This window comes from Schistocerca americana, chromosome 1, assembly GCF_021461395.2.
Source record: "Schistocerca americana isolate TAMUIC-IGC-003095 chromosome 1, iqSchAmer2.1, whole genome shotgun sequence".
NCBI lineage: Eukaryota > Metazoa > Arthropoda > Insecta > Orthoptera > Acrididae > Schistocerca > Schistocerca americana.
In genome coordinates, this window is record NC_060119.1 from 995098644 (window position 1) to 995124039 (window position 25396).

The 25396-nt window shown below is 40.4% G+C and overlaps 1 protein-coding gene across 2 annotated transcripts in view; it reads right to left on the minus strand.

The window, feature by feature from the left end:
* Positions 1 to 25396, minus strand: part of LOC124616003 (protein TAPT1 homolog) — a 140642-nt gene that overhangs the window by 108215 nt on the left and 7031 nt on the right. Inside the window, exon 2 of one of the 2 annotated variants that reach the window (XM_047144216.1) lies at positions 20271 to 20434. The exons of the other annotated variant lie outside the window; for it this stretch is intronic. Coding sequence (XP_047000172.1) covers positions 20271 to 20434 — 164 coding nt within the window. The remainder of the gene's footprint in view (positions 1 to 20270; positions 20435 to 25396) is intronic. 2 annotated transcript variants of the gene reach the window in all.

A 25396-nucleotide genomic window follows, 5' to 3' on the forward strand; every position in this document is an offset into this window, starting at 1 on the left:
CAACAACAAAAGTAAGTGTTGCCTGCTGTAACAAAACATAAATGCTGGCAAGTTATCAGCCACTTAAAATTGTTGAAATCACTGGAGTCTAAGTATTGACTGAAGTAAGAGCATGTGGGTGGGTGGGAGATGGGTAGCCGGGATCTGCCGCAAGGCCAGAGCGGCCACCTTGACCAGCAAGTTAGGGGAATGGAAGTCCGGTTTTACCAAGGTACGGTGAAGTGATATTCCATTATAATATAAATACAATATTACCATTTACTTGTGGCACTATAGTGCATCAGTTGAGACATTGACATTACAAATATAATAAAAGCTATAGAAGTTAGTCACAGTAAATGAATATTCTTACAAAAATGCCCTTAGAACATTAATAATTGCTTAGCACTTCATGTGATCTTAACAAACAACATATTGGGTGAAAGCCACATGTTTATATGTTTTCATTTATTAAGTTATTGTTTTTATATCTTTTCAGTTATGTAAGTGTGTTAAATCATTGAATTCCCCACATTTATGCGACAAATGAACCGGCATCCCCTATGTCTCTACCACTTAACCATATATCTAGATTATTATTTGAGTTCTAATTTAATTAAAAGTTAATTCAGCCAGTATTAAAAAAACTTGTAATTCAAAAGTGGTAAATTGTTTGTAATATTGGATAGCACCAATAGATAGAGTGTAAAAGGATGCATCTATTGAACAGGCCAACTTTATTGTTTTACATGTATTAACAACTATTTCCTTGTTATTTGTCAAATGCATGTATGCACAAAATTTATGTTTTAATTAATTGTGCTTAAACTATTGTGTACAGAATAATATCTTCAGTCTTAATGGAACTGGAAGAAAAGGAGCTTTTATTTAAGCCACATATCAAATTTGTAACTTGTTTTTCAAAAATTTTCTGTAAGTTTAATTATACATATGTTATGGATTTTGGTGGCACAAGGTCATTCTGCACCTGGAAGTCAGCCTGTATGGATCAGTCCTAAGGTAGCATGCAGGTGAGCCAATAATGCAGTTTCAGGCTGGTAAAAATGATTGAGTTTGGGTGGCAAGCTGCCAAGTGAATACTTTAACATTCGTTTGTACTTATAAAAATTTCTAAGTCACATAGGACTTACACTCTAAGAGATGGCTGAACTCTAAGAGATGGCTGGAGATTTAACATATCATGAGCATCCAATGATGTGCAGCCTGAACTTGAACTTATTTTGGAATGAACACTGGATAGATTATGAGAATCACCTTGAGAATTCACACACATTAATATAATGATTGGCATAAGAAGAGTTTAAGTGTTACGAGCTGGCGAACATATCGTGTTAATTAATGGAATGGGACTCTTGTTTTTCACATACCGGTGACGTTTAGATAGCATTTGGGAACTCTCCTGCCAATTTAACACACACACACACACACACACACACACACACACACACACACGTCATTGACCACTAGACATACAAGGGACTACCCAAAATTTTCGGGACTGGTGCTGCCATCTGTTGAAATCCTTACCTTTGGACTAATGGTCACCATCACCCTCGAAGTAGTTCCCATCTGCACATGAACACCGATCCCAGCACTTCTGCCACTGGTCAAACGTTTTCTAGAAGTCCTGTTCTTTAAGGGTGTTATTCACCACCAGCGATGCTTCTTGAATCCTTTCTAGAATGTTGAACCGACAGCCTTTCAACTCGAGTTTCAGTTTTGTGAATAGCGCGAAGTCGTAAGGTGCCAAATCTTGTGAGTATGGTGGGTGGGGTACAACTGCCATGTTGTTTTTTGTCAAAAATGTCCTGGTGAGCAAGGACGTGTGACAGGGTGCGTTGTCGTGATGCAGCAGCCAGTTCCCTTGATGACAAAGTTCGGGCCATCGCAAAACGTCCCAGTAGTATGCGGAATTCATTGGTTGGTTGGGTGGGAAGAATTCTTTGTGCACAATTCCCTTAGTATCAAAGAAAACAATGATCATACTCTTCACTTTGCTCTTCACCTGTCTCACTTTTTTGGGTTTGGAGAGCCTGGGCTCTTCCACTGGGACGATTGTTGCTTTGTCTCTGGGTCATAACCATAAATCCAGCTCTCGTTGCCAGTGCTAACCCGTGACAAGAATGTTGGATCATCAGATGTGGTCTGACGAAGGTCCGTGCATACTTCAACATGCTGTGGGTTCTGATCGGCAGTCAAGGTCCTTGGCACAAATTTTGCGCCGACACGATGCATGCCCAATTCATCAGTCAACATTCGTTGACATGTCTCATAACCAATACCCACTTCATCAGCAAGGTCTTGAATGGTTCGACGTCGATGTGCACGAACCAATTGTTGAAGTCTGGCAACAATGACTGGTGTTGTGCGGCTATAGGGCCTTCCAGTGTGATCATCATCTTCAACGTCTGTATGGCCGGCCCTGAACCGAGCATGCCGTTCAAACATATGTGTACGGCTCATGCTGTCCCCCAAACACTTGTTCTATCATTGCAAGGGTCTCTGTAGCACTTTTCCCAAGATTTGCACAGAATTTGATACACACGCACTGTTCTGTTCACAGATACATCATAAAATTGCCACACCAAACACAGAGTTTTACGAAATCACTGTGGATACACAACACTTCCTCCCTGCTGAATGCCACTCCGCACACTGACTCATCAGATATGCAGCTCTCGCCACCTCGCGGTGCAAAGATCAGCTACTCCTACTTTCCAGATGGTAGCACCAGTCCCAAAAATTTTGGATTCCTCCTCATACTCTTAGCTGCTGCATCTGCTAACAGATTTTCTTGAATTTCCGTTTTCCTGACATCCTTTCTGGTTTTTTCAAGCAGGAGTGGACTGTTATATGATTTGGGATACTTTCTCTGATGGGTACGTGCATTGATGAAATTATGTGGAATTTATTAGGTCAAAACAGATACAAAATTTCACTGTCATCTACTTCATCCATCACTGAATTGAAAGGAACCCTCTGTAAAAGTGGGACTTCAGGAAATGCAATGGGAAATCCACAAAAGAATTTCTTAGTGCCATTAACTTAATAATGGTCTCTGAGACATCTTATCATTGTTTGAGTAGTGGTATACCTTATTGGATTAACTTCATTAACCTAGACCAATATTCTAGAGTTACAAAGCTGTACACGTACACTCGACCTCACTGGCTGACAGGCAGTGAACCAAAAAAACCCACAGCCATCAATTCTCTGGTAACCACTTCCAATTAATGATCTTCCCTTACGGGCTCATCTAAAACTTTGATTTGTTTACATGCCACACTCTGTCAGTAACACCCACACTTCTGGTGGTAAGGAGTGGATAAAAGCAGCTCTAATCTTAACTTACACTAAGCTCATTCTGACACATACATATTTTTAAATTATGTCTCAAACTCACTAAAGTGTAAAATATGCTGCAACATTTCCCACTGGAGTGCATCACCATCTCAGTTACTAATTGCAAATCAAATTCTCCCTAGTGAATCTTCTGTGAATCCCTCCACAATTCACAAATGACTTCCTTAGACGATTTAAGAAAAATTATTGGATGTCCATTTCCATTTTGGCTAAAATGTAGAGAATCTGTAACTTACACTTCTTTCTACCTCAAGCTTTAATAATTCTTCCCATACATGCTCTTTGTGTTTCAGTATATACAGGGTGAAGCAAAATTTGTGCACTCGGCCTTTGCAGCGCGACTCCTCACATGCCAGTGATAAATAAGTGTCTGTCTCAAAATTTCTTCTGGCGAGTACATTCGGCAGCAAAAGGACGTTAAAGAGTGGCAGTCTGGCAACACTGTAACCACATGTATAGTACAGTGTGTAAACTTTCAGATGGCAGACCTCTTCCTAGTCCTGAATCGGTAGAAGTCGGTAAACATCGGGAGCCTTCGGTAGGCACGCAGTTTCGACTGCTGCCAACATTACGTAGCTGACTGTGTTGTACAAGGTAGCCATTGTCGTCTGCTTCGTTATTGTTTTGCGCTGTACTGTTCTGCGTGTTTTTATTGTGCAGTTGTGATAAACATTATCAAAATGAGTGAAGAGGCAGCTGCTGGCCCATCTCAGGAGTCGCCAACAACCCCTACCAGTAGGCCTAAGGTTAGAAGGAAACCAGAATTACGTAGCGATGCTCGCAAAATTATATTGTGTTTGACTGAATGCTGCGAAAGGGAAAGGGAGCAAATCTTCAGTGAGAGCTGCTACATACACAGGGCAAAGCATGCGTAGCATTGGAAGATTCAAACAGTTTTCCAAGAATCATCCTGGCGTATCACCACAAACGCCTGGCAAGAAAAGGTGAGTTTCCATTTCAGATATTTTGTTTGCGATCGCTTTGAAGGAGCCCCAAATTTCGTCCGAATTACCTTCTATTTCATTTTTCCTTGCTACCGTATTGCTTTGTATGGAAACATCACTGGTTACTGTATTATTTCGAAACACATTCATATTACAGTACATTTCCAAATGGTCTGTGAGTGCATAGTAGGCAAACAAACATTCATTTTTATATATATTTTAATGTACATGACGATTTCAGTTTCGTTTACGAACAACATTTAAAGCGAGTTTTACTTCCAAGCCTTTCGTCTGCTTTCGTGTAAGCACTCCCTTCACAACTCTGCCGTCTTACAGTTAACACACTGTAACTACCTCTGTCGGCACATATTAGTTGTGATGTACAGTTAGTGCACTGGATAGAGTTTTGTGTTAGCATGCAAGAAGTCGATGGTTTGATCCTGGGTTGAGGCACATGTTTTTTATTTGGTAAATGTAGTCCAGCTGGTACAGTATCTGACATCTTAATCGTCAACAGCGATTGCAGCGGGTCCTCTGGAAAACATATGCCCTTACATACTACAACTGTAAAAATGGAATATTGGTCAGCTTTGAAAGAAGCCCTTTCCACGCCGTAGACATGAATTTATTTGCACCACTTCATTTACTAGATGCGAAACCTATTTTCTTTGTACCCTCCTCCAATGGTCCCATAGATTAATACCAACTATTACTCTTGCATCCTTAAGATCTATTACATTTCGTTAGGGCCCTACGTTACCAGTAGGACTAGCAATGTGCTTTACCAATGATGTCCAAACTCAGTTACTATTTGTATGTATTATCACCATGGTCCTACAAATTATGCCTTTCAACACTGAGTCTGGTAACTGTATGCTGTTTGCTACGTATCTCAATGCATTGTTATCATCATCATCATTATTATTATTCTTTCCTGTATCAGACATTATGTCAGGTTAAAAATGGAAAGTGACGTGGACCTTGATCAGGCGTGACTTCCTTTTAACTGTACAGTATATGTTACATTGCATTTAGGAACTTTCGGGTAATTGAACATGCATCAATAATTACAGATTTCTGTAGTTGTATATATACGTTTGGATGTAGCTGTATTACGTTGATGTACTGGTGGATATTGTTTGGTATGTCTCATGTAGTCAATAGTATAATTGGTATGATGTCAACTTTATCCTGATGCCACATGTCTTTGACTTCCTCAGCCAGTTGGATGTATTTTTCAATTTTTTCTCCTGTTTTCTTCTGTATATTTGTTGTATTGGGTGTGGATATTTCGATTAGTTGTGTTAATTTCTTCTTTTTATTGGTGAGTATGATGTCAGGTTTGTTATGTGGTGTTGTTTTATCTGTTATAATGGTTCTGTTCCAGTATAATTTGAATTCATCATTCTCCAGTACATTCTGTGGTGCATACTTGTATGTGGGAATGTGTTGTTTTATTAGTTTATGTTGTATGGCAAGTTGTTGATGTATTATTTTTGTTACATTGTCATGTCTTTTGGAGTACTCTGTATTTGCTAGTATTTTACATCCACTTGTGATGTGATCTACTGTTTCTATTTGTTGTTTGCAAAGTCTGCATTTATCTGTTGTGCTATTGGGAGCTTTAATAATATGCTTGCTGTAATATCTGGTGTTTATTGTTTGATCCTGTATTGCAATCATGAATCCTTCCGTCTCACTGTATATATTGCCTTTTCTTAGCCATGTGTTGGATGCGTCTTGATCAATGTGTGGCTGTGTTAGATGATACGGGTGCTTGCCATGTAGTGTTTTCTTTTTCCAATTTACTTTCTTTGTATCTGTTGATGTTATGTAATCTAAAGGGTTGTAGAAGTGGTTATGAAATTGTAATGGTGTAGCCGATGTATTTATATGAGTGATTGCTTTGTGTATTTTGCTAGTTTATGCTCGTTCTAGAAAAAATTTTCTTAAATTGTCTACCTGTCCATAATGTAGGTTTTTTATGTCGATAAATCCCATTCCTCCTTCCTTTCTGCTTAATGCGAATCTTTCTGTTGCTGAATGTATGTGATGTATTCCATATTTGTGGCATTGTGATCGTGTAAGTGTATTGAGTGCTTCTAGGTCTGTGTTACTCCATTTCACTACTCCAAATGAGTAGGTCAATATTGGTATAGCATAGGTATTTATAGCTTTTGTCTTGTTTCTTGCTGTCAATTCTTTTTTCAGTATTTTTGTTAGTCTTTGTCTATCTTTTTCTTTTAGTTCTTCTTTGATATTTGTATTATCTATTCCTATTTTTTGTCTGTATCCTAGATATTTATAAGCATCTGTTTTTTCTATCGCTTCTATGCAGTCGCTGTGGTTATCCGATATGTAATCTTCTTGTTTAGTGTGTTTTCCCTTGACTATGCTATTTTTCTTACATTTGTCTGTTCCAAAAGCCATATTTATATCATTGCTGAATATTTCTGTTATCTTTAGTAATTGGCTGAGTTGTTGATTTTGAAGTGTTGGCAGAAGTGCCAACACCGTGTTGTTTGAGGAAGCCGAAATGCACGCTATAAGCTCACGCAGGATGGCGTGAGGTCTGAAACAGGATACGTAATGAATGCTATAAAGAAAAGTACGTAGCTTCTGGAATACTTAACTTTAATCCACAATTGGTGAACATTGGTCTTGTTACTGCACATGCTTCATTAGATACATAGCAAAGGATAAATGGCGCCTTGCTAGGTCGTAGCAATTGACTTAGCTGAAGGCTATGCTAACTATCGTCTCGGCAAATGAGAGCGTAATTCTCAGTGAACCTTTCCTTGCAATGTCGGCTGTACAACTGGGGCGAGTGCTAGTACGTCTCTCTAGACCTGCCGTGTGGCGGCGCTCGGTCTGCAATTACTGACAGTGGCGACATGCGGGTCCGTCGTATACTACCAGACCGCGGCCGATTTAAAAGCTACCACCTAGCAAGTGTGGTGTCTGGCGGTGACACCACAGATTTGTTGCTGCCAGTAGTTTTAGATCATGTATAGCAAATGTGTGATTTTGTGTTGGTATGTTCCAGTAATATTGTATCCGTAATTTGTATTATTTAGCATGTTGGATAGTGGGTTCAGAGCAAGGCAGAACCAGAAAGGACTTAATGAGTCTCCTTGGTATATTCCACGCTTAATCTGTATTGGCTGTGATGTGATATTATTTGAATTTGTTTGGATATTAAGTGTGGTTTTCCAATTTTTCATTAGTATGTTTAGGAACTGTATCAATTTAGGATCTACTTTGTATATTTCCAATATTTGTAGTAACCATGAGTGGGGTACACTATCAAAAGCTTTTCCGTGATCAATGTATGCGTAGTGTAGCGACTTTTGTTTAGTTTTAGCTTGATATGTCACCTCTGCATCTATTATCAGTTGCTCTTTACATCCTCGTGCTCCTTTGCAACAGCCTTTTTGTTCTTCATTTATAATTTTGTTCTGTGTTGTATGTGTCATTAATTTATGTGTAATGACTGAAGTTAATATTCTATATATTGTTGATAGGCATGTTATGGGGTGATATTTTGCTGGGTTTGCTGTGTCTGCTTGATCTTTAGGTTTAAGATAAGTTATTCCATGTGTAAGTGTATCAGGGAATGCGTACGGGTCTGCAATGTAACTGTTAAATAATTTAGTTAGATGTGTATGCGTTGAGGTGAACTTCTTTAGCCAGAAATTTGCTATTTTATCTTTTCCAGGGGCTTTCCAATTGTGTGTAGAATTAATTGCTCGGGTGACTTCATGTTGCAAAATTATCACTTCGGGCATTTGTGGTATCATCTTGTATGTGTCTGTTTCTGCTTGTATCCACCGTGCATGTCTGTTATGTTGTACCGGGTTTGACCATATGTTGCTCCAGAAGTGTTCCATGTCTGTTATGTCTGGTGGGTTGTCTATTTTAATGTGTGTGTTATCTATTGTCTGATAAAATTTCTTTTGGTTTGTGTTGAATGTTTGGTTTTGTTTCCTTCTATTTTCACTTTTTTTGTATCTTCTAAGTCGTTTGGCCAATGCTTGTAATTTCTGCTTCTTTGCTCTATCGCTTCTTGTTGTGAGATTTTACCTAACCTTTCTCGTTTTTTGTATGATATTTCATTTCTTATAAATTGTGTTAGCTGTCCGATGCCTTTTTTCAGTTTTTCTATTCTGATCTGTAGCCTGTGTTGCAATGCTGGTTTTGTGGGTTTCTTCTGTGTGTTGGTTTGTTCTGATCTCTGCCTAGTGTGTATATTTAGTGTAGTGAGTGCTCCTATAAAAACCAGTAGTTGTAACTCTTCCATAGTTGTATTTTCATTTATTTTGTTGTGTATGATTGTGTTGATAGTTGTTATTGTTGTTTCGACTATTGCGTTATTTGGTGGTCTATGCAAGAATGGTCTAATGTCTGTATTTGTGTCTTTGTATTCTATATATGTCAGCTGAAATTTTTCTTCTATATCTAACATGTGTGTCACTTCGTGTTCTACTTGTGCTTGTTCTGGTGGCTGTCTTAAGATTTCGTTTTCCTCTGATTGTTTAACTGATGCATGTTGTTCTTTGTTTGTTTGCTCTGGGATGTTTGAGTCCATTACTGTATTTTCTTCATCTTCTGATTGCACATTATTTTGTTCCAGTATTTGTTGTACTTGTTGTTTGATTTTTTCTAATTCTGACTGGGGTATCCTGTTATGTTTGATTATTACATGGATCTGATCAGCTAGTCGTTGTTCTGTTAAAAATTTTAATTCTGGGTATCTGGTAATAAATTTTGTGTATACTTGTGATCTGTATCCAGTTGTTTTGGCTCCTAAGTTTGTTGCTTGGTAATAACAGAACATGAGGTGTCGGTTAACTTCATCTGACCATCTCATCCTGTCTTTGTTTTCCTTCTAAGGTGGTTGCAGGAAGCATATCCTGCAAAACACCTCTATTTGGATTTAAATCATTTTCCGTGTGGCTAGCAGTGTCGTTACTATTGTGGACGGGCATAGGGTTCAAGCGTCGTCCCCGACCATGACAGCGCTTGTCCGAGGCTTCATAAGTTCTGTCCTGAACCAACTAATCATACTAAAAGGGGGGGTTAGCCCTATTAGTGGTTTGTTCTTTTCATCGCCTTTTACGACTGGCAGAACATACCGAAGGCTTATTCTTTTCCTGGGCCTCCACGGGGTTCATTATTATTATTATTATTATTATTATTATTATTTCTTTCTTGCCACAGATGTTATGTCTGGTTAAAAATGGAAGGTGACGGGGACCTTGATCAAGTGTGACTTCCTTTTAACTGTACGGTATATGTTACATTGCATTTAGGAACTTTCGGGTAATTGAACAAGTGTCAATAATTACAGATTTCTGTAGTTGTATATGTAAGTTTGGATGTAGCTGTATTGCATTGATGTACTGGTGGATATTGTGTGGTATGACCCCTGTAGTTGATAGTATAATTGGTATAATGTCAACTTTATCCTGATGCCACATGTCCTTGACTTCCTCAGCCAGTTGGATGTATTTTTCAATTTTTTCTCCTGTTTTCTTTTGTATATTTGTTGTATTGGGTATGGATATTTCGATTAGTTGTGTTAATTTGTTCTTTTTATTGGTGAGTATGATGTCAGGTTTGTTACGTGGTGTTGTTTTATCTGTTATAATGGTTCTGTTCCAGTATTTATTATTATTATTATTATTATTATTCTATCGCTGGGCTTGTGAAACGTCACATCCATTATCGAAAGGGAAACAGTGTAATTTGGAACCGAACAATTCCATATAGCGGTGTCGGAATGAATCATGAAGAACAATATCTGTCAGAGGGGTAATCTGCAAAAGGTGGAACAGCGCACAGGACTGAAAGCATGTTTATACTGTATGCACTGTCCACCAGGCAGGGACTAGTTGCTAGCAGAGTAATGCACCTGTCACCGACTCCAAAGTACATGTGTACACGTATCGAATTTTCTCATTGTAAACCTCTAAACCAGTGTGGCAGACGTATGGCATACGCAAACGATGAATATGTGGATATGCTTCTGGCCCTTGGTGCATCTGACAACCGGACTGGTGTTGCCGCTTGTGAATATGCTGCTAGGTATCCTCGTCGCCGGCATCCAGATAAAAATTTGTTTCGTCATCTGGACCTGCGCCTTCGAGAGTCAGGTTCTCTCCTTCCACCATCGCATGACAGAGGTTGTCCAGACTCGCCATACTCCTGCTACTGAGGAAGCTATTCTGGAGGTCATATGCCAAGAACCTCAACGAAATATCCGTAGCGTAGCAAGGCAGCTGCGTGCCTTGCAACGCACGGTCGTTAACGTGCTGCACAAGCATGGGCTGCACCCCTATCATTATGGTTTCACGCAACACCTGCATACTGCAGATCGCCACCAGCAGATGCAATTCTGTGAATGGTTCCAACAACAACAGGAAGCCAACGATGACTTCGTGAACACCGATATATAGTCAGATGAAGCAGCATTTACTCGTGAGTGATCAGTACATACAATGCCCACCACTGTTACGAGGTTAACCCTCACGTCACCCGTGACCGTGGATATCAAGTTCACTTTGGTATCAACGTCTGGCCAGGAATATTGGGCGACAGGTGTTTGGACCCCTACACGTTGCCTGACCAGTTGACTGCACGAAGGTATCAAGCATTGCTCTCAAACTATCTGCCCGATGTGCTGGAAGATGTTCCACTACATGTTCGGCAGAGGGTATGGTTCCAACATGATGGACCACCTCCACACTCTGAAATTAATGTGTGTCAGTATTTGGATAGAACATTTCCAGGGAAATGGCTAAGACATGGTGGTCCAGTTGTATGGCCACCACATTCACCTGACTTAAATCCCCTGGATTTCATCCTGTGGGGACATCTGAAGGGGCATGTGTATTCTACACCACCAATGAATGTGGCACACAATGTATGACAAATACATACAGTATTGTAACGAACTCTACTGTACTTTCCCTGGAACAGGAGTAATATTTATACAGGGCTGGCTCACACGTGGTAGCACGTGTTCATGCAGCTCTTATTACTGTGGATGCAGCTTTGCTGCGAAGGGTCCAGATCTGCATGATCCAGTGAGTTGCGCAATGTTTGGACATGCAGGGAGGTCGCTTTGAGCATCTGTTGTTCCGAGGACAACATATTCTGTTGTGAAGGTCATGTGGTCATTAATATGGAAATTATTATTGTCACTGGTTGCTAATGTGCGACATCCGAGTGTTCATATTACATGTATTATAAATAACACGTTCACGAAACTTTATTCACTGCACCAACTGTACAATGCTTACAAACTGACATGGAACATCCGGCATACAACAAGGATCAGCAATCACAGAGGTACTTATCATAAATGTGGTTACAGTGTTGCCAGATTGCCACTCTTTAACGTCGTTTTTCTGCCGGATGTACTCGCCAGATGAAATTTTGAGACAGACATTTTTTTATGGCTGGCATGTGAGGAGTCGTGCTGCAAACCCCGAGTGCGCGAATTTTGCTTCACCCTGTATATCTGTTAACATACTTTTTCCCATGTTCAAACTGCACTGACAGGTCAAGTACACCTCTCACTATCAACAATTAAGTAAAATGTTCTATTATACACTTGTGATTTTGTTAATTTTCCGATTGATTAATGACTATCTATACGTTCTCCAATCTAAAATATCATGTATATCATATATACACACACACATTCCACGTGGGAAAAATATATCTAAAAACAAAGATGGTTTTTTGAGGTGGAGGGTGGCATGCTGTTCTAATTTGCGGTTGGCCTGTAGGAGGATGCTCTGAACAGCCGGTGTGGATGTGGGAGAGGAAAGACTAAGGACGTTTATTAAGGATAGGAGTTGACGGGTGTGTTCGTTGGCTGAGTTGATGTGTAGGTGAAGGATTAGGTGGGTGAGGGCAGTGGATTGTTCAGTTTGGAACTGGTATAGGGACTGATGGAAAGAAGGGTTGCAGCCAGAGATAGGAACTTTAAGTGTGAGGCCTTTGGGGGTAATGCCAAATGTCAGACAAGCCTGAGAAAATAAAATATGGGAGCGTAACCTGGCTAGGACAAAGGCATGTTTGCGGAGGGAATGTAAATAAAACTTCATGGGGTCGTTGTGGGGGTGTTGTGAGGGTGACATGGTATTAGAAGGTGGAAAGTGTAACATGAGGCTGAAATGAAAATGAAAATAAATATATATGGGGAGAGATAAAGGTGAACTAGAAAGCAACTGGAGATCTGGTGTGAAAAAAGGCGAAAAAGTGTTGGTTAAAGCTGGGCTATGTTGATCCTGTGGTGAACTTGAGTTGGTAGACAACGATGTGCACAAAGGTTAGGTGGTTGTGTTGCTGCCAAAACACGTTAAAGGGTGGAGAAATTCGGGAAAAAAAACTGCGTATAAATGTATTAAAAGGAGTGGTTTTGTGGTGGCAGACTATGAAAATGCCCGGGTTCCCGGGTTCGATTCCCGGCGGGGTCAGGGATTTTCTCTGCCTCATGATGACTGGGTGTTGTGTGCTGTCCTTAGATTAGTTAGGTTTAAGAAGTTCTAGGGGACTGATGACCATAGATGTTAAGTCCCATAGTGCTCAGAGCCATTTGATTATGAAAATGAGGCTGACAATTGTCTGAAGAAGAAATAATGACGTTAAAACCTGTGGGAAGTGGCTAAAAATTATCAGTGATGCAGTTAAAAAACGGAAATGGAATTAAAGCGAAAGTTATTAGAACTAATCGAAATGGTTGTTTAATAGGTGAAAGGAACTGTTTGTGAACTAGAAACGGTGGATTTTATAGCGGAAAAAAAAAAATTTTTTTTTGGTTATGGTTTGGAAGTGGGTTACGTATTATTGAGTATATATAAGCGGGATAAAATTGTATAGTAGATTACGGTAAAAAGGAGAAGGTGAATACAAAGTGAAACTAGTGGCAAAAACAGAGAGAGAAAATAAGACAACAGAAAAGATTTCGAAATGCAACAGTGACAATAACACAATCTGGAACCACAACACCCTAATTCAGTAGTTAACCTTTCCTCCAAACCTCTCTTCCAATCCGAAACCTCTGTCCTATCCAAACGCCTCACCTTCAGCCCCACTCCCAGATTCAACCAAACAGCCCTTGTCAAAGATTTACTGTCCTACACTCGTACTCTCTGCTGGAAATATCACTTTGCCACGAAGAAAAATGATCCTAATCCTACTCCTAATGATCCAAATCCCCAAGACACTATCCAAATTGAACCCTGCCTGGAACAGTTCCGTCCTCCGTCACAGCGGGATCCACCTCCTCTTCCTCAAAAACACCCTATCCAAACCTTCCAGGAATTTCTGACTTCCAGCCTTGCCTCTCAATCCTTCTTAAAAAACCTTAATCCTACTCCCAACATCACCACTGCTGAAGCCCAGGCTATCCGTGATCTGAAGGCTGACCGATCCATCGTCATTCTTCCGGCAGACAAGGGTTCCACGACCGTGGTACTTGATCGTCGGGAGTATGTGGCTGAGGGACTGCGTCAGCTTTCAGACAACACCACATACAAAGTTTGCCAAGGTAATCCGATTCCTGATGTCCAGGCGGAGCTTCAATAAATCCTCAGAACCTAAGGCCCCCTACAAAACCTTTCACCTGACTCTATCAACCTCCGACCCCACCGACAGCCCGCACCCCTACCTTCTACCTTCTTCCTAAAATTCACAAACCCAATCATCCCGGCCGCCCCATTGTAGCTGGTTACCAAGCCCCCACAGAACGTATCTCTGCCTACGTAGATCAACACCTTCAACCCGTTACATGCAGTCTCCCATCCTTCATCAAAGACACCAACCACTTTCTCAAACGCCTGGAATCCTTACCCAATCTGTTACCCCTGGAAACCATCCTTGTAACCATTGATGCCACTCCCTTATACACAAATATTCCGCACGTCCAGGGCCTCGCTGCGATGAAGCACTTCCTTTCACGCCGATCACCTGCCACCCTACCTAAAACCTCTTTCCTCATTACCTTGGGCAGCTTCATCCTGACCCACAACTTCTTCACTTTTGAAGGACAGACATACCAACAATTAAACGGAACAGCCATGGGTACCAGGATGCCCCCCCCCCCCCCCCCCCGTACGCCAACCTATTCATGGGTCACTTACAGGAAGCCTTCTTGGTTACCCAGGCCTGCCAACCCAAAGTTTGGTACAGATTTATTGATGACATCTTCATGATCTGGACTCACAGTGAAGAAGAACTCCAGAATTTCCTCTCCAACCTCAACTCCTTTGGTTCCATCAGATTCACCTGGTCCTACTCTAAATCCCATGCCACTTTCCTTGACATTGACCTCCATCTGTCCAATGGCCAGCTTCACACGTCCGTCCACATCAAACCCACCAACAAGCAACAGTACCTTCATTATGACAGCTGCCACCCATTTCACATCAAACGGGCCCTTCCCTACAGCCTAGGTCTTCATGGCAAACGAATCTGCTCCAGTTCGGAATCCCTGAACCATTACACCAACAATCTGAAAACAGCTTTCGCATGCCGCAACTACCCTCCCAACCTGGTACAGAAGCAAATAACCAGAGCCACTTCCTCATCCCCTCAAGCCCAGAACCTCCCACAGAAGAACCACAAAAGTGCCCTACTTGTGACAGGATACTTTCCGGGACTGGATCAGACTCTGAATGTGGCTCTCCAGCAGGGATACGACTTCCTCAAATCCTGCCCTGAAATGAGATCCATCCTTCATCAAATCTTCCCCACTCCACCAAGAGTATCTTCCAGCCGTCCACCTAACCTTCGTAACCTCTTAGTTCATCCCTATGAAATCCCCAAACCACCTTCCCTACCCTCTGGCTCCTACCCTTGTAACCGCCCCCGGTGTAAAACCTGTCCCATGCACCCTCCCACCACCACCTACTCCAGTCCTGTAACTCAGAAGGTGTACACGATCAAAGGCAGAGCCACGTGTGAAAGCACCCACGTGATTTACCAACTGACCTGCCTACACTGTGAAGCTTTCTATGTGGGAATGACCAGCAACAAACTGTCCATTCGCATGAATGGACACAGGCAGACAGTGTTTGTTGGTAATGAGGACCACCCTGTGGCTAAACATGCCTTGGTGCACAGCCAGCACATCTTGGCACAGTGTTACACCGTCCGGGTTATCTGGATACTTCCCACTAATACCAACCTGTCAGAACTCCGGAGATGGGAACTTGCCCTTCAGTATATCCTCTCTTCTCGTTATCCGCAAGGCCTCAACCTCCGCTAATTTCAAGTTGCCACCGCTCATACCTCACCTGTCTTTCAACAACATCTTTGCCACTGTACTTCTGCCTCGACTGACATCTCTGCCGAAACTCTTTGCCTTTACAAATGTCTGCTTGTGTCTGTGTATGTGCGGTTGGATATGGGTGTGTGTGTGAGTGTATACCTGTCCTTTTTTCCCCCTAAGGTAAGTCTTTCCGCTCCCGGGATTGGAATGACTCCTTACCCTCTCCCTTAAAACCCACATCCTTTCATCTTTCCCTCTCCTTCCCTCTTTCCTGACGAAGCAACCGTGGGTTGCGAAAGCTTGAATTTTGTGTGTACGTTTGTGTGTCTATCGACCTGCCAGCACTTTCATTTGGTACGTCACATCATCTTTGTTTTTAGATATATTTTTCCCACGTGGAATGTCCCCCCCCCCCCCCCCCTCTCTCTCTCTTGCCTAGTCTAATTCTGATCTGCTTAATGTGGTTTTATGCACATTTAAATCTAATTGTAATACCATAAGTTCAACTGCATCTTGGGGTGTTATAGTCTTGGCCATAAGCCATGAATTTGCTCACCTCTACTAAAGGGCTGTATCTGTAATAGTTTGTAACCACTCATGAAAGGCTTTGTCTTTTTAAGAATATCATCTACTCATATATCTAACTGGTCGATCTGAGCTTCCATCTGAGCCTTAAAGTCCTCTAGACACTGCTCAACACAACAAACATAAAACCTAGTCTTTATGTGAGTTTGAAAGTGGTCCATCCTGATTTTTAAAGTATTAAATTCCCTTTGGAGGAGCTCAACCACATGAAATAGTAGTACCCAGGCATTGCCTTAATTAACAATTGCCATTGTGAACAACTGAATAACTGTTAACTTTAAAGCCTCATAAAATTAATTAATCTACGAGAAGACTGATTTTTTTAAATTACACATGGAAACACATTTGGTTCTCGATTACAATCACATGGCACTCATTGTATACAAATCCTACATTTATTTTGTTTTTGTATAATGAAAGAAGCAATCCTTGGTACACTCCCAATTCTATAAATCAAATAGATTCCACTGGGGGACAACCCCGTAAAAGGTCCCCACTATTGTTGTTGTTGTTGTTGTTGTTGTAGCAGCTGCATTGCTCTCCACTGGCGCCCATGATGGCAGCTTGTGTCAGCACGATCCCCAAGCACTGCGGACATAACGTGTAGCAGGTAATGTGATGCACACAAGTTGTAAGTAAAGTGGCACTCCCAGTGCAACCAAGTGTCAATATCAAACAAGAGAGAATATGCGCTTCTTCCCACTGAGATATAGGTACTTTCTCACATGTGTCAATACCTTATCTTTCCTTTTCTTCTGTCTTCCATTTTCTTTCTTCTATTGATGTCCATCATACATTTCAGGTACGCCATTCTCAAGTGAAAAATAATCTCTTTCTATTAATTATTCCCTATTTCATTCAATGTTTTATAGAAATTAATTAATTAAAGCTTTCTCTGTCTGCCTCACTATCTTCTTCAAAACATTTAGCATGAAAGCAATAGTCAAATGTGGTTGAAACTCTTGTTTATATCTGTTGTTCAACACAGTTTCTGTGACTTTATTCCAAGGAACTGAAAACATTTCTGATCTTCTCCTAGAAATAACACATTGCAGTCTTGAATGGTAGCTATTAGAGAAATTCCACTCACTTATTACTTCCTGACTTGTGTTCCTCAGAGTAAATTTCCGCATTAATCTCCAACCTATAACCTCGCTCATATGCCGTATACACAGTTGCAATCAAATTAATAATTTTTGTTAAAATACCAACTATTACCCAGACATAATTCATAACACGTGCTCACTTTTAATAATAATATCCACATTAACTCTGATTGCTTCATAACATCATATATCAGCACAATCCAGTTCCAATCCATCATAGTCCCATTATCATCTCATTACATTATAGTTGCTTTTCTTCCATGCATTTAAGCATGCTATTACAGAGCCTCTGTCCAGAGGACAGTGGTTGGTACCCATAGACCCCACCCAACATTTAAACTCAGCAGGTGCATGTCCCAGGATTCATGCCACTGACCACTGACTCAAGAGGAACCTTTTAAACTCACAATGTATCAGAATTAATAGTAACACATCATGATACTGCAGATGAGGACAACTTGAATCTCTACTCGTCTCTCTTAAACACTGGGCCACACTATATACCTCCAGTCAGCTACTGTCCTGTTTCTGTGTTGTATTGTTTGGCCCATTCAAAACATGCAGCTTTGCTGACAGCCATGACCTATGATCTTTTGCAACGTACCGGACTTCACGTGTAAATTGTAGACAGTTCCTTTCCCGTTGTTCACTCAGCAACTGGTTGGAATGAACCTGTATTAACTTTGCAATCACTGTTGGGTTTCAAACTGATTGTAATTGATAAGGCATGATACTCATCTCAGGACATCGTCAGTTATGGTCTTTTTACAAACATAGAAATATGTCATGTTTCATGGCTGCATGGAGTACACTATTCCTTGGTGACATGCAGTCTGCATTGATTCATCAACAAATCAAGCAAATTAATTCATTCCTATATCCATATATAGGGTGATTCAGAAAAACATTTCCAAGCTGACATGGCACATCGGGCCTACAACAAGCATCAGTAATCACATGCGAACTGGGGGTCACAAAGACCATCGAGAGCTACTAAATGGCATTGAAGATATAGGTCATATGCTACGAATGGACGTCCAATACAGGAGACGCTCTTAGTTTTGTCCACATGCTTTGAAACACACCTGACATCAACACTGCATTAAAAGGAACACCCTCTCAAAGATATCTGGTGTATCTCAAAAACAGCTTGCTACCCCAACAATCCTACCAGTAGGTCTTCCAGTGATGTAACAGGTGTTTCATACAGAAGGTCCTTCCGATACCCCCAGAGGAAAAAATCAGTTGGGGGCTGATTGGGTGATCGTGGTGGCCGTACGACTGGCCCACCATGAACAATTCGGCAACTGGGAAAGGTTGCCTGCAATATGTGCCCCCAATTGTCTGCTGAAATGTACAGAGGCTCCATTATACTGAAATCAAATGCGGTGATGAGTAGGCACGGAAATATCATTCAGCATGTTCTGCAGAACTTCTCACAGGAATATGAGATATATATGACCATCAAGTCAGTCCTAGAGAATGCACAGCCCAATTAAACAGTCTCTGATGATGCCAGTCCACTCGTGACTGTAGCTTCTGCTCATGGTGTTTGCCAATACCGGTTCCTATGTGATTGCTGATCCTTGTTGTATGCCGGATGTTCCATGTCAGTTTGTAAGCAATTTTTTGAATTACCCTGTACAATATCTTCTTTCTGCTATTCTGTCACACCGACCCACATTACTGATTTGGCACATACACATCATTTCACTGCCATGACTTGCGTCAGCAGTGGATGGTCACATGACTGCTTGGTCCCAGTTTTACACCACATTCAGTACAACAAAGTTATGAGTATGCTCTTGTATGGGGAGTGACTAATATTTTGTCCACTAAAGTTATTGATGATGTATTCAAACAGTGTACATAGCAAGAACAAGAAAATTCAGTAACAAATAAGGGATCCTCTGCATAGGATTTTTCAGTCTTTCTCAAAACAGTGCAGTCATAAGATAAAGATCATGCAGCCAATTGGCAAAAAACACATCAGCACCTACAGCAAACAAACAAAGGCATCACAAAACGTCATTTGGATTCGCATTTTTGGGGTCTGGGACATCCTTATAACAGATTCCTGAGCTGCCTTGATTCATGAATAGGATGGCCAAAACAGGAAAAAGGTCTCACCATTTAGGAAAGAAAACAACCAATACACTCAATAGTCTTGGGGAGCTACTTCTAAATTCTGCACTACTTTCTTTGGAAGAAGATTCATAACTGTTTGGTTGGAACAAAAAATTTTAGTAGGAATTTTGTTTTCATAAAGATGTTTTATCTGAGATGTCATGTGCCCTAGTGTTTGGTCATCTTATCATACTCAAGATATAAAATCTAGAGGGATCTTTATTTTTGGCATCATTTTGTCACTTACAGAAACCAGAGTACTCTCTCTCTCTCTCTCTCTCTCTCTCTCTCTCTCTCTCCTCACACACACACACACACACACACACACACACACACACACAAACACCCCTTACTGTATAAATTTTATTATGATGATGATATCTGTTCTTTCAGACATGTCCCAAGGAACAGATACCACCTTCATATAGATATGGCTTACCGGCCAATGATCTTCTTCAGTGCAGATGCACTCACATTGCCTGAAGTCTTACGGGAATAGGTAGATTGACTGCTGCGAGTAATGAGTATAGTGGGCAGGGGCACTACAAATGTAGTGTGTGGACAGAAAGTTGGAAGTGTGGATCTCACGGGAAGCATGCCAGGGATAAGCCCCTGCAGTCACACTATCCTGTGTATCCTTGATGGCTCAGTCGGAGAGAGCGTCTACCAAGTAAGCAAGAGATCCCGAGTTCGAGTCCTGATTGGGGCACACATCAACGCCTGTAAGCAGCTAAGTGTCTGGATTTCATTGTAATTTCATATAAATGTTTGGTAACATACGGTTGTAATGACCCAGTTTTGTTTTTCAAGTAAAACAACTCGGAGAAAATAATGTTGTACCAGAATTTACAACATACTTGCCTGGAAAAATCCATAGGCCATGAATTTCTCAACTTCACGTGGGATTTTCATAAATGAATAAATTTTCTCCCTCCGTGCAGAGTACCTTTCTTCATCATTCTCCAACAAGTAGCCTCTAGTGAGCTCCACCCTCAAGAAATGTAGTAGTGACACTGTCTCAGCTCCTGTATCCATCAAAATAAAAAGTTACTACACTACAAAGGTGTCTGTAGCTGCTGTGCCAGCTGAGAAAAAATTAATACCAATCAGTAATGTACTCAGATAAATTGACCATTAAAATAATACAACTCTAAGATAAAATTTACCAATGCAAAGAAACAACACTGAACTAACAATTAACTTCGGTTTCTCTGAAGATGTACAGCTCCAGCAGCTTACATGTCACTTTCATATGCTGCATTGTATCATGCTGTTATTGCTGTTACAGTAGAAGTGTTTCTTGTTATTTAGTTTGTTAGTTAGGTGTTCCACTGATCAATCTCACAGTAACCGTTATGAAGTGGAACAAGTCAAGTGCATAAGAAATGCACACATGAATCAAGGTTCAAATTAACTTTGGTTTCTCTGAATATATACAGCTCCAGCAGTACATGTGCATAAATTTGATGGAAAATACACTTTCATTTGATAAAATTGCAACACTAAGGTGAATACACCTAGATGAAATGGATTTCATACTGCAAGTTAGGTACATGACAATAAAAAAATTCCTACAGTTACAGAACCGTGATTTAACCGAGGCTTTTAGAGATTATATCTACAAGGGTGGTTCGAAAAGTTCTCAGAATCACCATGAGAGGTCAGTGCTAGCGCAACAAGTTGTTCATGTAATATTCTTTTGAATATTGCCTATAAACACATGCCACGCCAGTGCTCTTGAAAGAGAGTTGTGGCAGTGACGTGGCCCTGTTGTTGTTCCCGCATAGTGATTTGTGAAGATAGAAAAAAAAATAAAAATAAAAAAAAAAAAAAAATCAAGAATCAAGCAGTGATTAAGTACTTCATAAAAAAAGGTATGAAAGGAAAGGACATTCATGCTCATTTCCAGAATACACTGGGGGCTCTGCTCCTTCATATTCAACTGTTGCCAAGTGGACAAATGAATTTAAATTTGGTCGGGAGAGCTTAGATGCTGCTCTGTGCAGTGGTCGACCAAGATGTGTCACTACTCTAGAAATCATTGCAAAAGTGCACAAAATGGTCATGGAGGATCACTGATTAAAAGTGCGTGAAACTTCTCACACTTGCCAGATGTCATCTGCAAGGGTATTTCACATTTTAACTGAAGAATCAGAAATGAAAAAATTATCTGCAAGATGCGTGCCACAACAAGACAATGCATGCCCACACACAAGTGCCATTGCCTTGGCAAAATTACACAAACTAAGTATGAATTGCTGCCACACCTGCCTTATTCACCTGACATGGCTCCATTAGATTTCCATCTCTTCCCAGAACTGAAAATTTTTCTTGGTGGACGAAGATTCACTTCAAACGAAGAATTGATAGCCGGAGCTGACAACTATTTTGCAGTCCTTAGGAAACACATTTTCGATATGGGATCAAGGCACTGGAACATCATTGGCCCAAGAGCATTAATCTACATGGAGACTTCATTGAAAAATAAAAAAAAAGTTTCAGTGATGTAAGTACTTTTTTCTATTCTGTTCCAAGAACTTTTCAAACCACCATTGTATATCTTTAACCTGCAAAATACAGTGAAGTGCACAACACAGGGTACTTCTCGATGTATCACTTATTGTGGCCTCTTCCCATGCCATCTGAATAATTTTATTCCATGGGACAAACGACAACTGAAGTGTCTCTGTGTGGCCTGTAATTGGTTTTATTTTGTTTTTGTGGTCCCTATGGGAGGTGGAGTACGTTCCTATATTCCTCATTTAATGCTAGTTCTTGAAATTTTATAAGTAGGCTGTCAAAGAAAAATTTATGTCTATATTCAAGCATTTGGCAGTTCAGATTTCTCACAATTTCCATGACACTCTGCCAAGTGTCAAATAAGCCTGCTGCTACACTTGCTGTGGCTCCTGTTATTCGTTCAATATCCAATCTCTTTGTTTGTTTGTTTGTTTATGTGTATGTGTGTGTGTGTGTGTGTGTGTGTGTTTTTATTTTTTATAGTGAACTGCCAATCTTTGCACAACTTCAAAATCTTCTGAAGGTGTTTCTGAATAATTGTACAGTTATTTTTCTGGTAGTACTTCATTATAGATATCAGTATCGTCTGCAAAAAGTTTGTCGTTACTGTTAACACTGCCTACCAGGCCATTAATACACAACATGAACAGCAGAAGCACTTCCCTGGAACGTGTGTAAAATTACTTCTGCATCTGTGAATGACTCTCCATCCATGGTAACATGTGTCCTCCCTACCAGGAAATCCTCAATCCAGTTATATTTTTGCTAGACCCCATACAATCATACATTTGATAATAAGAGTAAGTGTGGTACTAAGTCAAAAACTTTTTGGAAGCCGAGAAAAACTACATCTACTTGGCTGTCTTGATCCATGGCATTCAGGGTGTCCTGTGAGAAAAGAAAGAGTTAGGTTTCACTTGATCAATGTTTTCAGAATGCATGCTGGTTGGCACGGAGGAGAACATTCTGTTCCACCTATATGGTCAATATTCAGTGATATGACTGGAATGCTCATTCAAAGCAAGAAAGTCTAATAAACAAGAGCTCTAAATGCACCCCTTAAGAGCTATGAGCACTTGTTTAGTAGAAGAGATGTGTTTCACAGGAGCGAAGATGAACAGGTTCTCACAGCTCTTAAGGAATGCATTTTAGTGCCCGCGTTTATACATATTTTTGCTTTGAATGACCATTCTCTAATATTAGCCATTCCTCCTGGGTCATCCTGTATACCATTACATGTGGGCTAAGAATGTTCTAAAAGTTTACAACTAACTGATGGCAAGGGTATCAGACAGTAGTTTTATGCATCACCTCTGCTTCACTTCTTTTAGATGGATGCAGTCAGTGCTTTATCCCCACTACTGGGCACAGTTTTTAGTTCCAGAGATCTATGTATAATGTGGTTAAAAAGTGTGGCTAACTATTCTGCAAATTCTGTTCGGAATCTGACAGGGATTCCACAAGCCCTAGAGCTTTGTTCAGTTTTAACGACTTCGTATTTTTCTCTTTACAAGTGATACTAATATCTACATTACTCATCCTTCCATTAAGAATTTATCTTCCTGTTCCATTCACATATGGAACAGGGGAAGAATGACTGTTTCAATGCTTCTGTGCATGCTGTAATTATACTAATCTTGTTCTCAAAATCCCTATGTGAGCACCATGTAAGCAGGTTGTAGTATATTCTTAGAGTCATCATTTAAATCAGTTCTTGAAACTCCATCCGTAGACTTTCTTAGGATATTTTATATCTATATTCAAGAGTTGGCCAGCTCCGTTTCTTCAGCATTACTGTAACGCTCTCCCACTGGTCAAACAAACTTATGACCATATGTGCTGCTCTTCTCTGTATATGTCCCCTCTTACTCCCATTTAGTACAAGTCCCGCACAGTTTAGCAATATTCTGTAAATGGTTGCACAAGTGGTATGCAAGCAATCTCCTTTGTAGATTGACAGCACTTTCCCAGTATTCTACCACTAAATCAATGTCTACCACTTGCTTTACCCCTGACTGCGTCTATGTGATCATTCCATTTCATATCCCTACAAAGTGATACATTCAGGTATTTGTATGAGATGACCAATTCATGTTACTCAGTGATATACTGGCATAGGATACAATTTTTTTTTTTCATTTTTGATGTGCACAATTTTACATTTCTCAACATTTAAGGCAAATTGACAATCTTTGGACCATTTTGAAATCTTATAAAGATGTGACTGAATATTTATGCAGCTTCTCTCACACGGCACTTTATTATACATAACTGCATCACCTGCAATAGGTCTGAGATTACTATTAAAACAATCTGCAAGGTAATTAATATACAACAGACACAGTATGGGTCCCAACACATTTCCCTGGGGCATACTCACGAAGTTGTTTCCACTTCTGACAATCACTCTCCATCCAATATTAACATGCTGCATCCTCCCTGCCAAAAAGTCCTTAATCCAGTCACAAATTTCACTTGCTACCCCATATAATCATACTTTTGACAATGAATGTAGATGTGGACTGAGTCAAATGCTTTTCACAAATCAAGGAATACTACAGCTACCCGACTGCCTTGATCCAAAGCTTTCAAAATGACATGGGAGAAAAAGTGTGATTTGGGTTTCACACGATTGCTGTCTTCAGAATCCAGGCTGCTTGGCATGGAGGAGGTCATTCTGTTCAAGACACTTCATTATGTTTGAGCTCGAAAACATTCTAAGATTCCATGACAAATTGATGTCAAGGATACTGGATGGTAGTTTTGTAGATCACTTCTACTTTCCTTCTTGTAGACAGGTGCAATCTGTCTTTCTTCCAACTACTGGGAACAGTTTTTTGTTCAAGGGATCGATGAAAGATTATAGAAGAAGAGGAGCTAACTCAGACGCAAATTCAGTATGGAACCCGATAGGGATTCCATCAAGCATTGGAGCTTTGCTCAATTTTAACAATTTCAGCTGTTTCTCAACTCCACCCACACTGAAACGTATTTCACTCATGTTTTCAGTGGTGCAGGGATTAAACTGGGGCAGTTCTCTTGAGTTTTCCTTTGTAAAGGATCATTAGAAAACAGATTCAAGCATTTCAGCTTTTGCTTTGCTAATCTCAATTTCAATTCCTGTCTTATTTGCTAGGGACTGGATACTAACTTTGGTGCCACTAACAGCCTTTACATACAACCAGCATTTCTTTGGGTTTCTTGAAGTACCATTTGATAATACTCAGCTATGGTAGTCACTGAAGGCTACACACATTGCTCTCTTGACAGCCAAACATGTATCACTAAGCATATCTCTATCTGCAGTGCTATGCTGTTTCTTTAGGAGTCTCTCCCATTATGAACTGTCCCATTGGGTACATATCTATACAGTGCAGGTTCAACTATTCTTTTAAACTTGAGCCATAGTTCCTCTACATGCTCCCGTCTTGTGCTTAAAGTTTCAATTTCCCCACTGAGATATGACA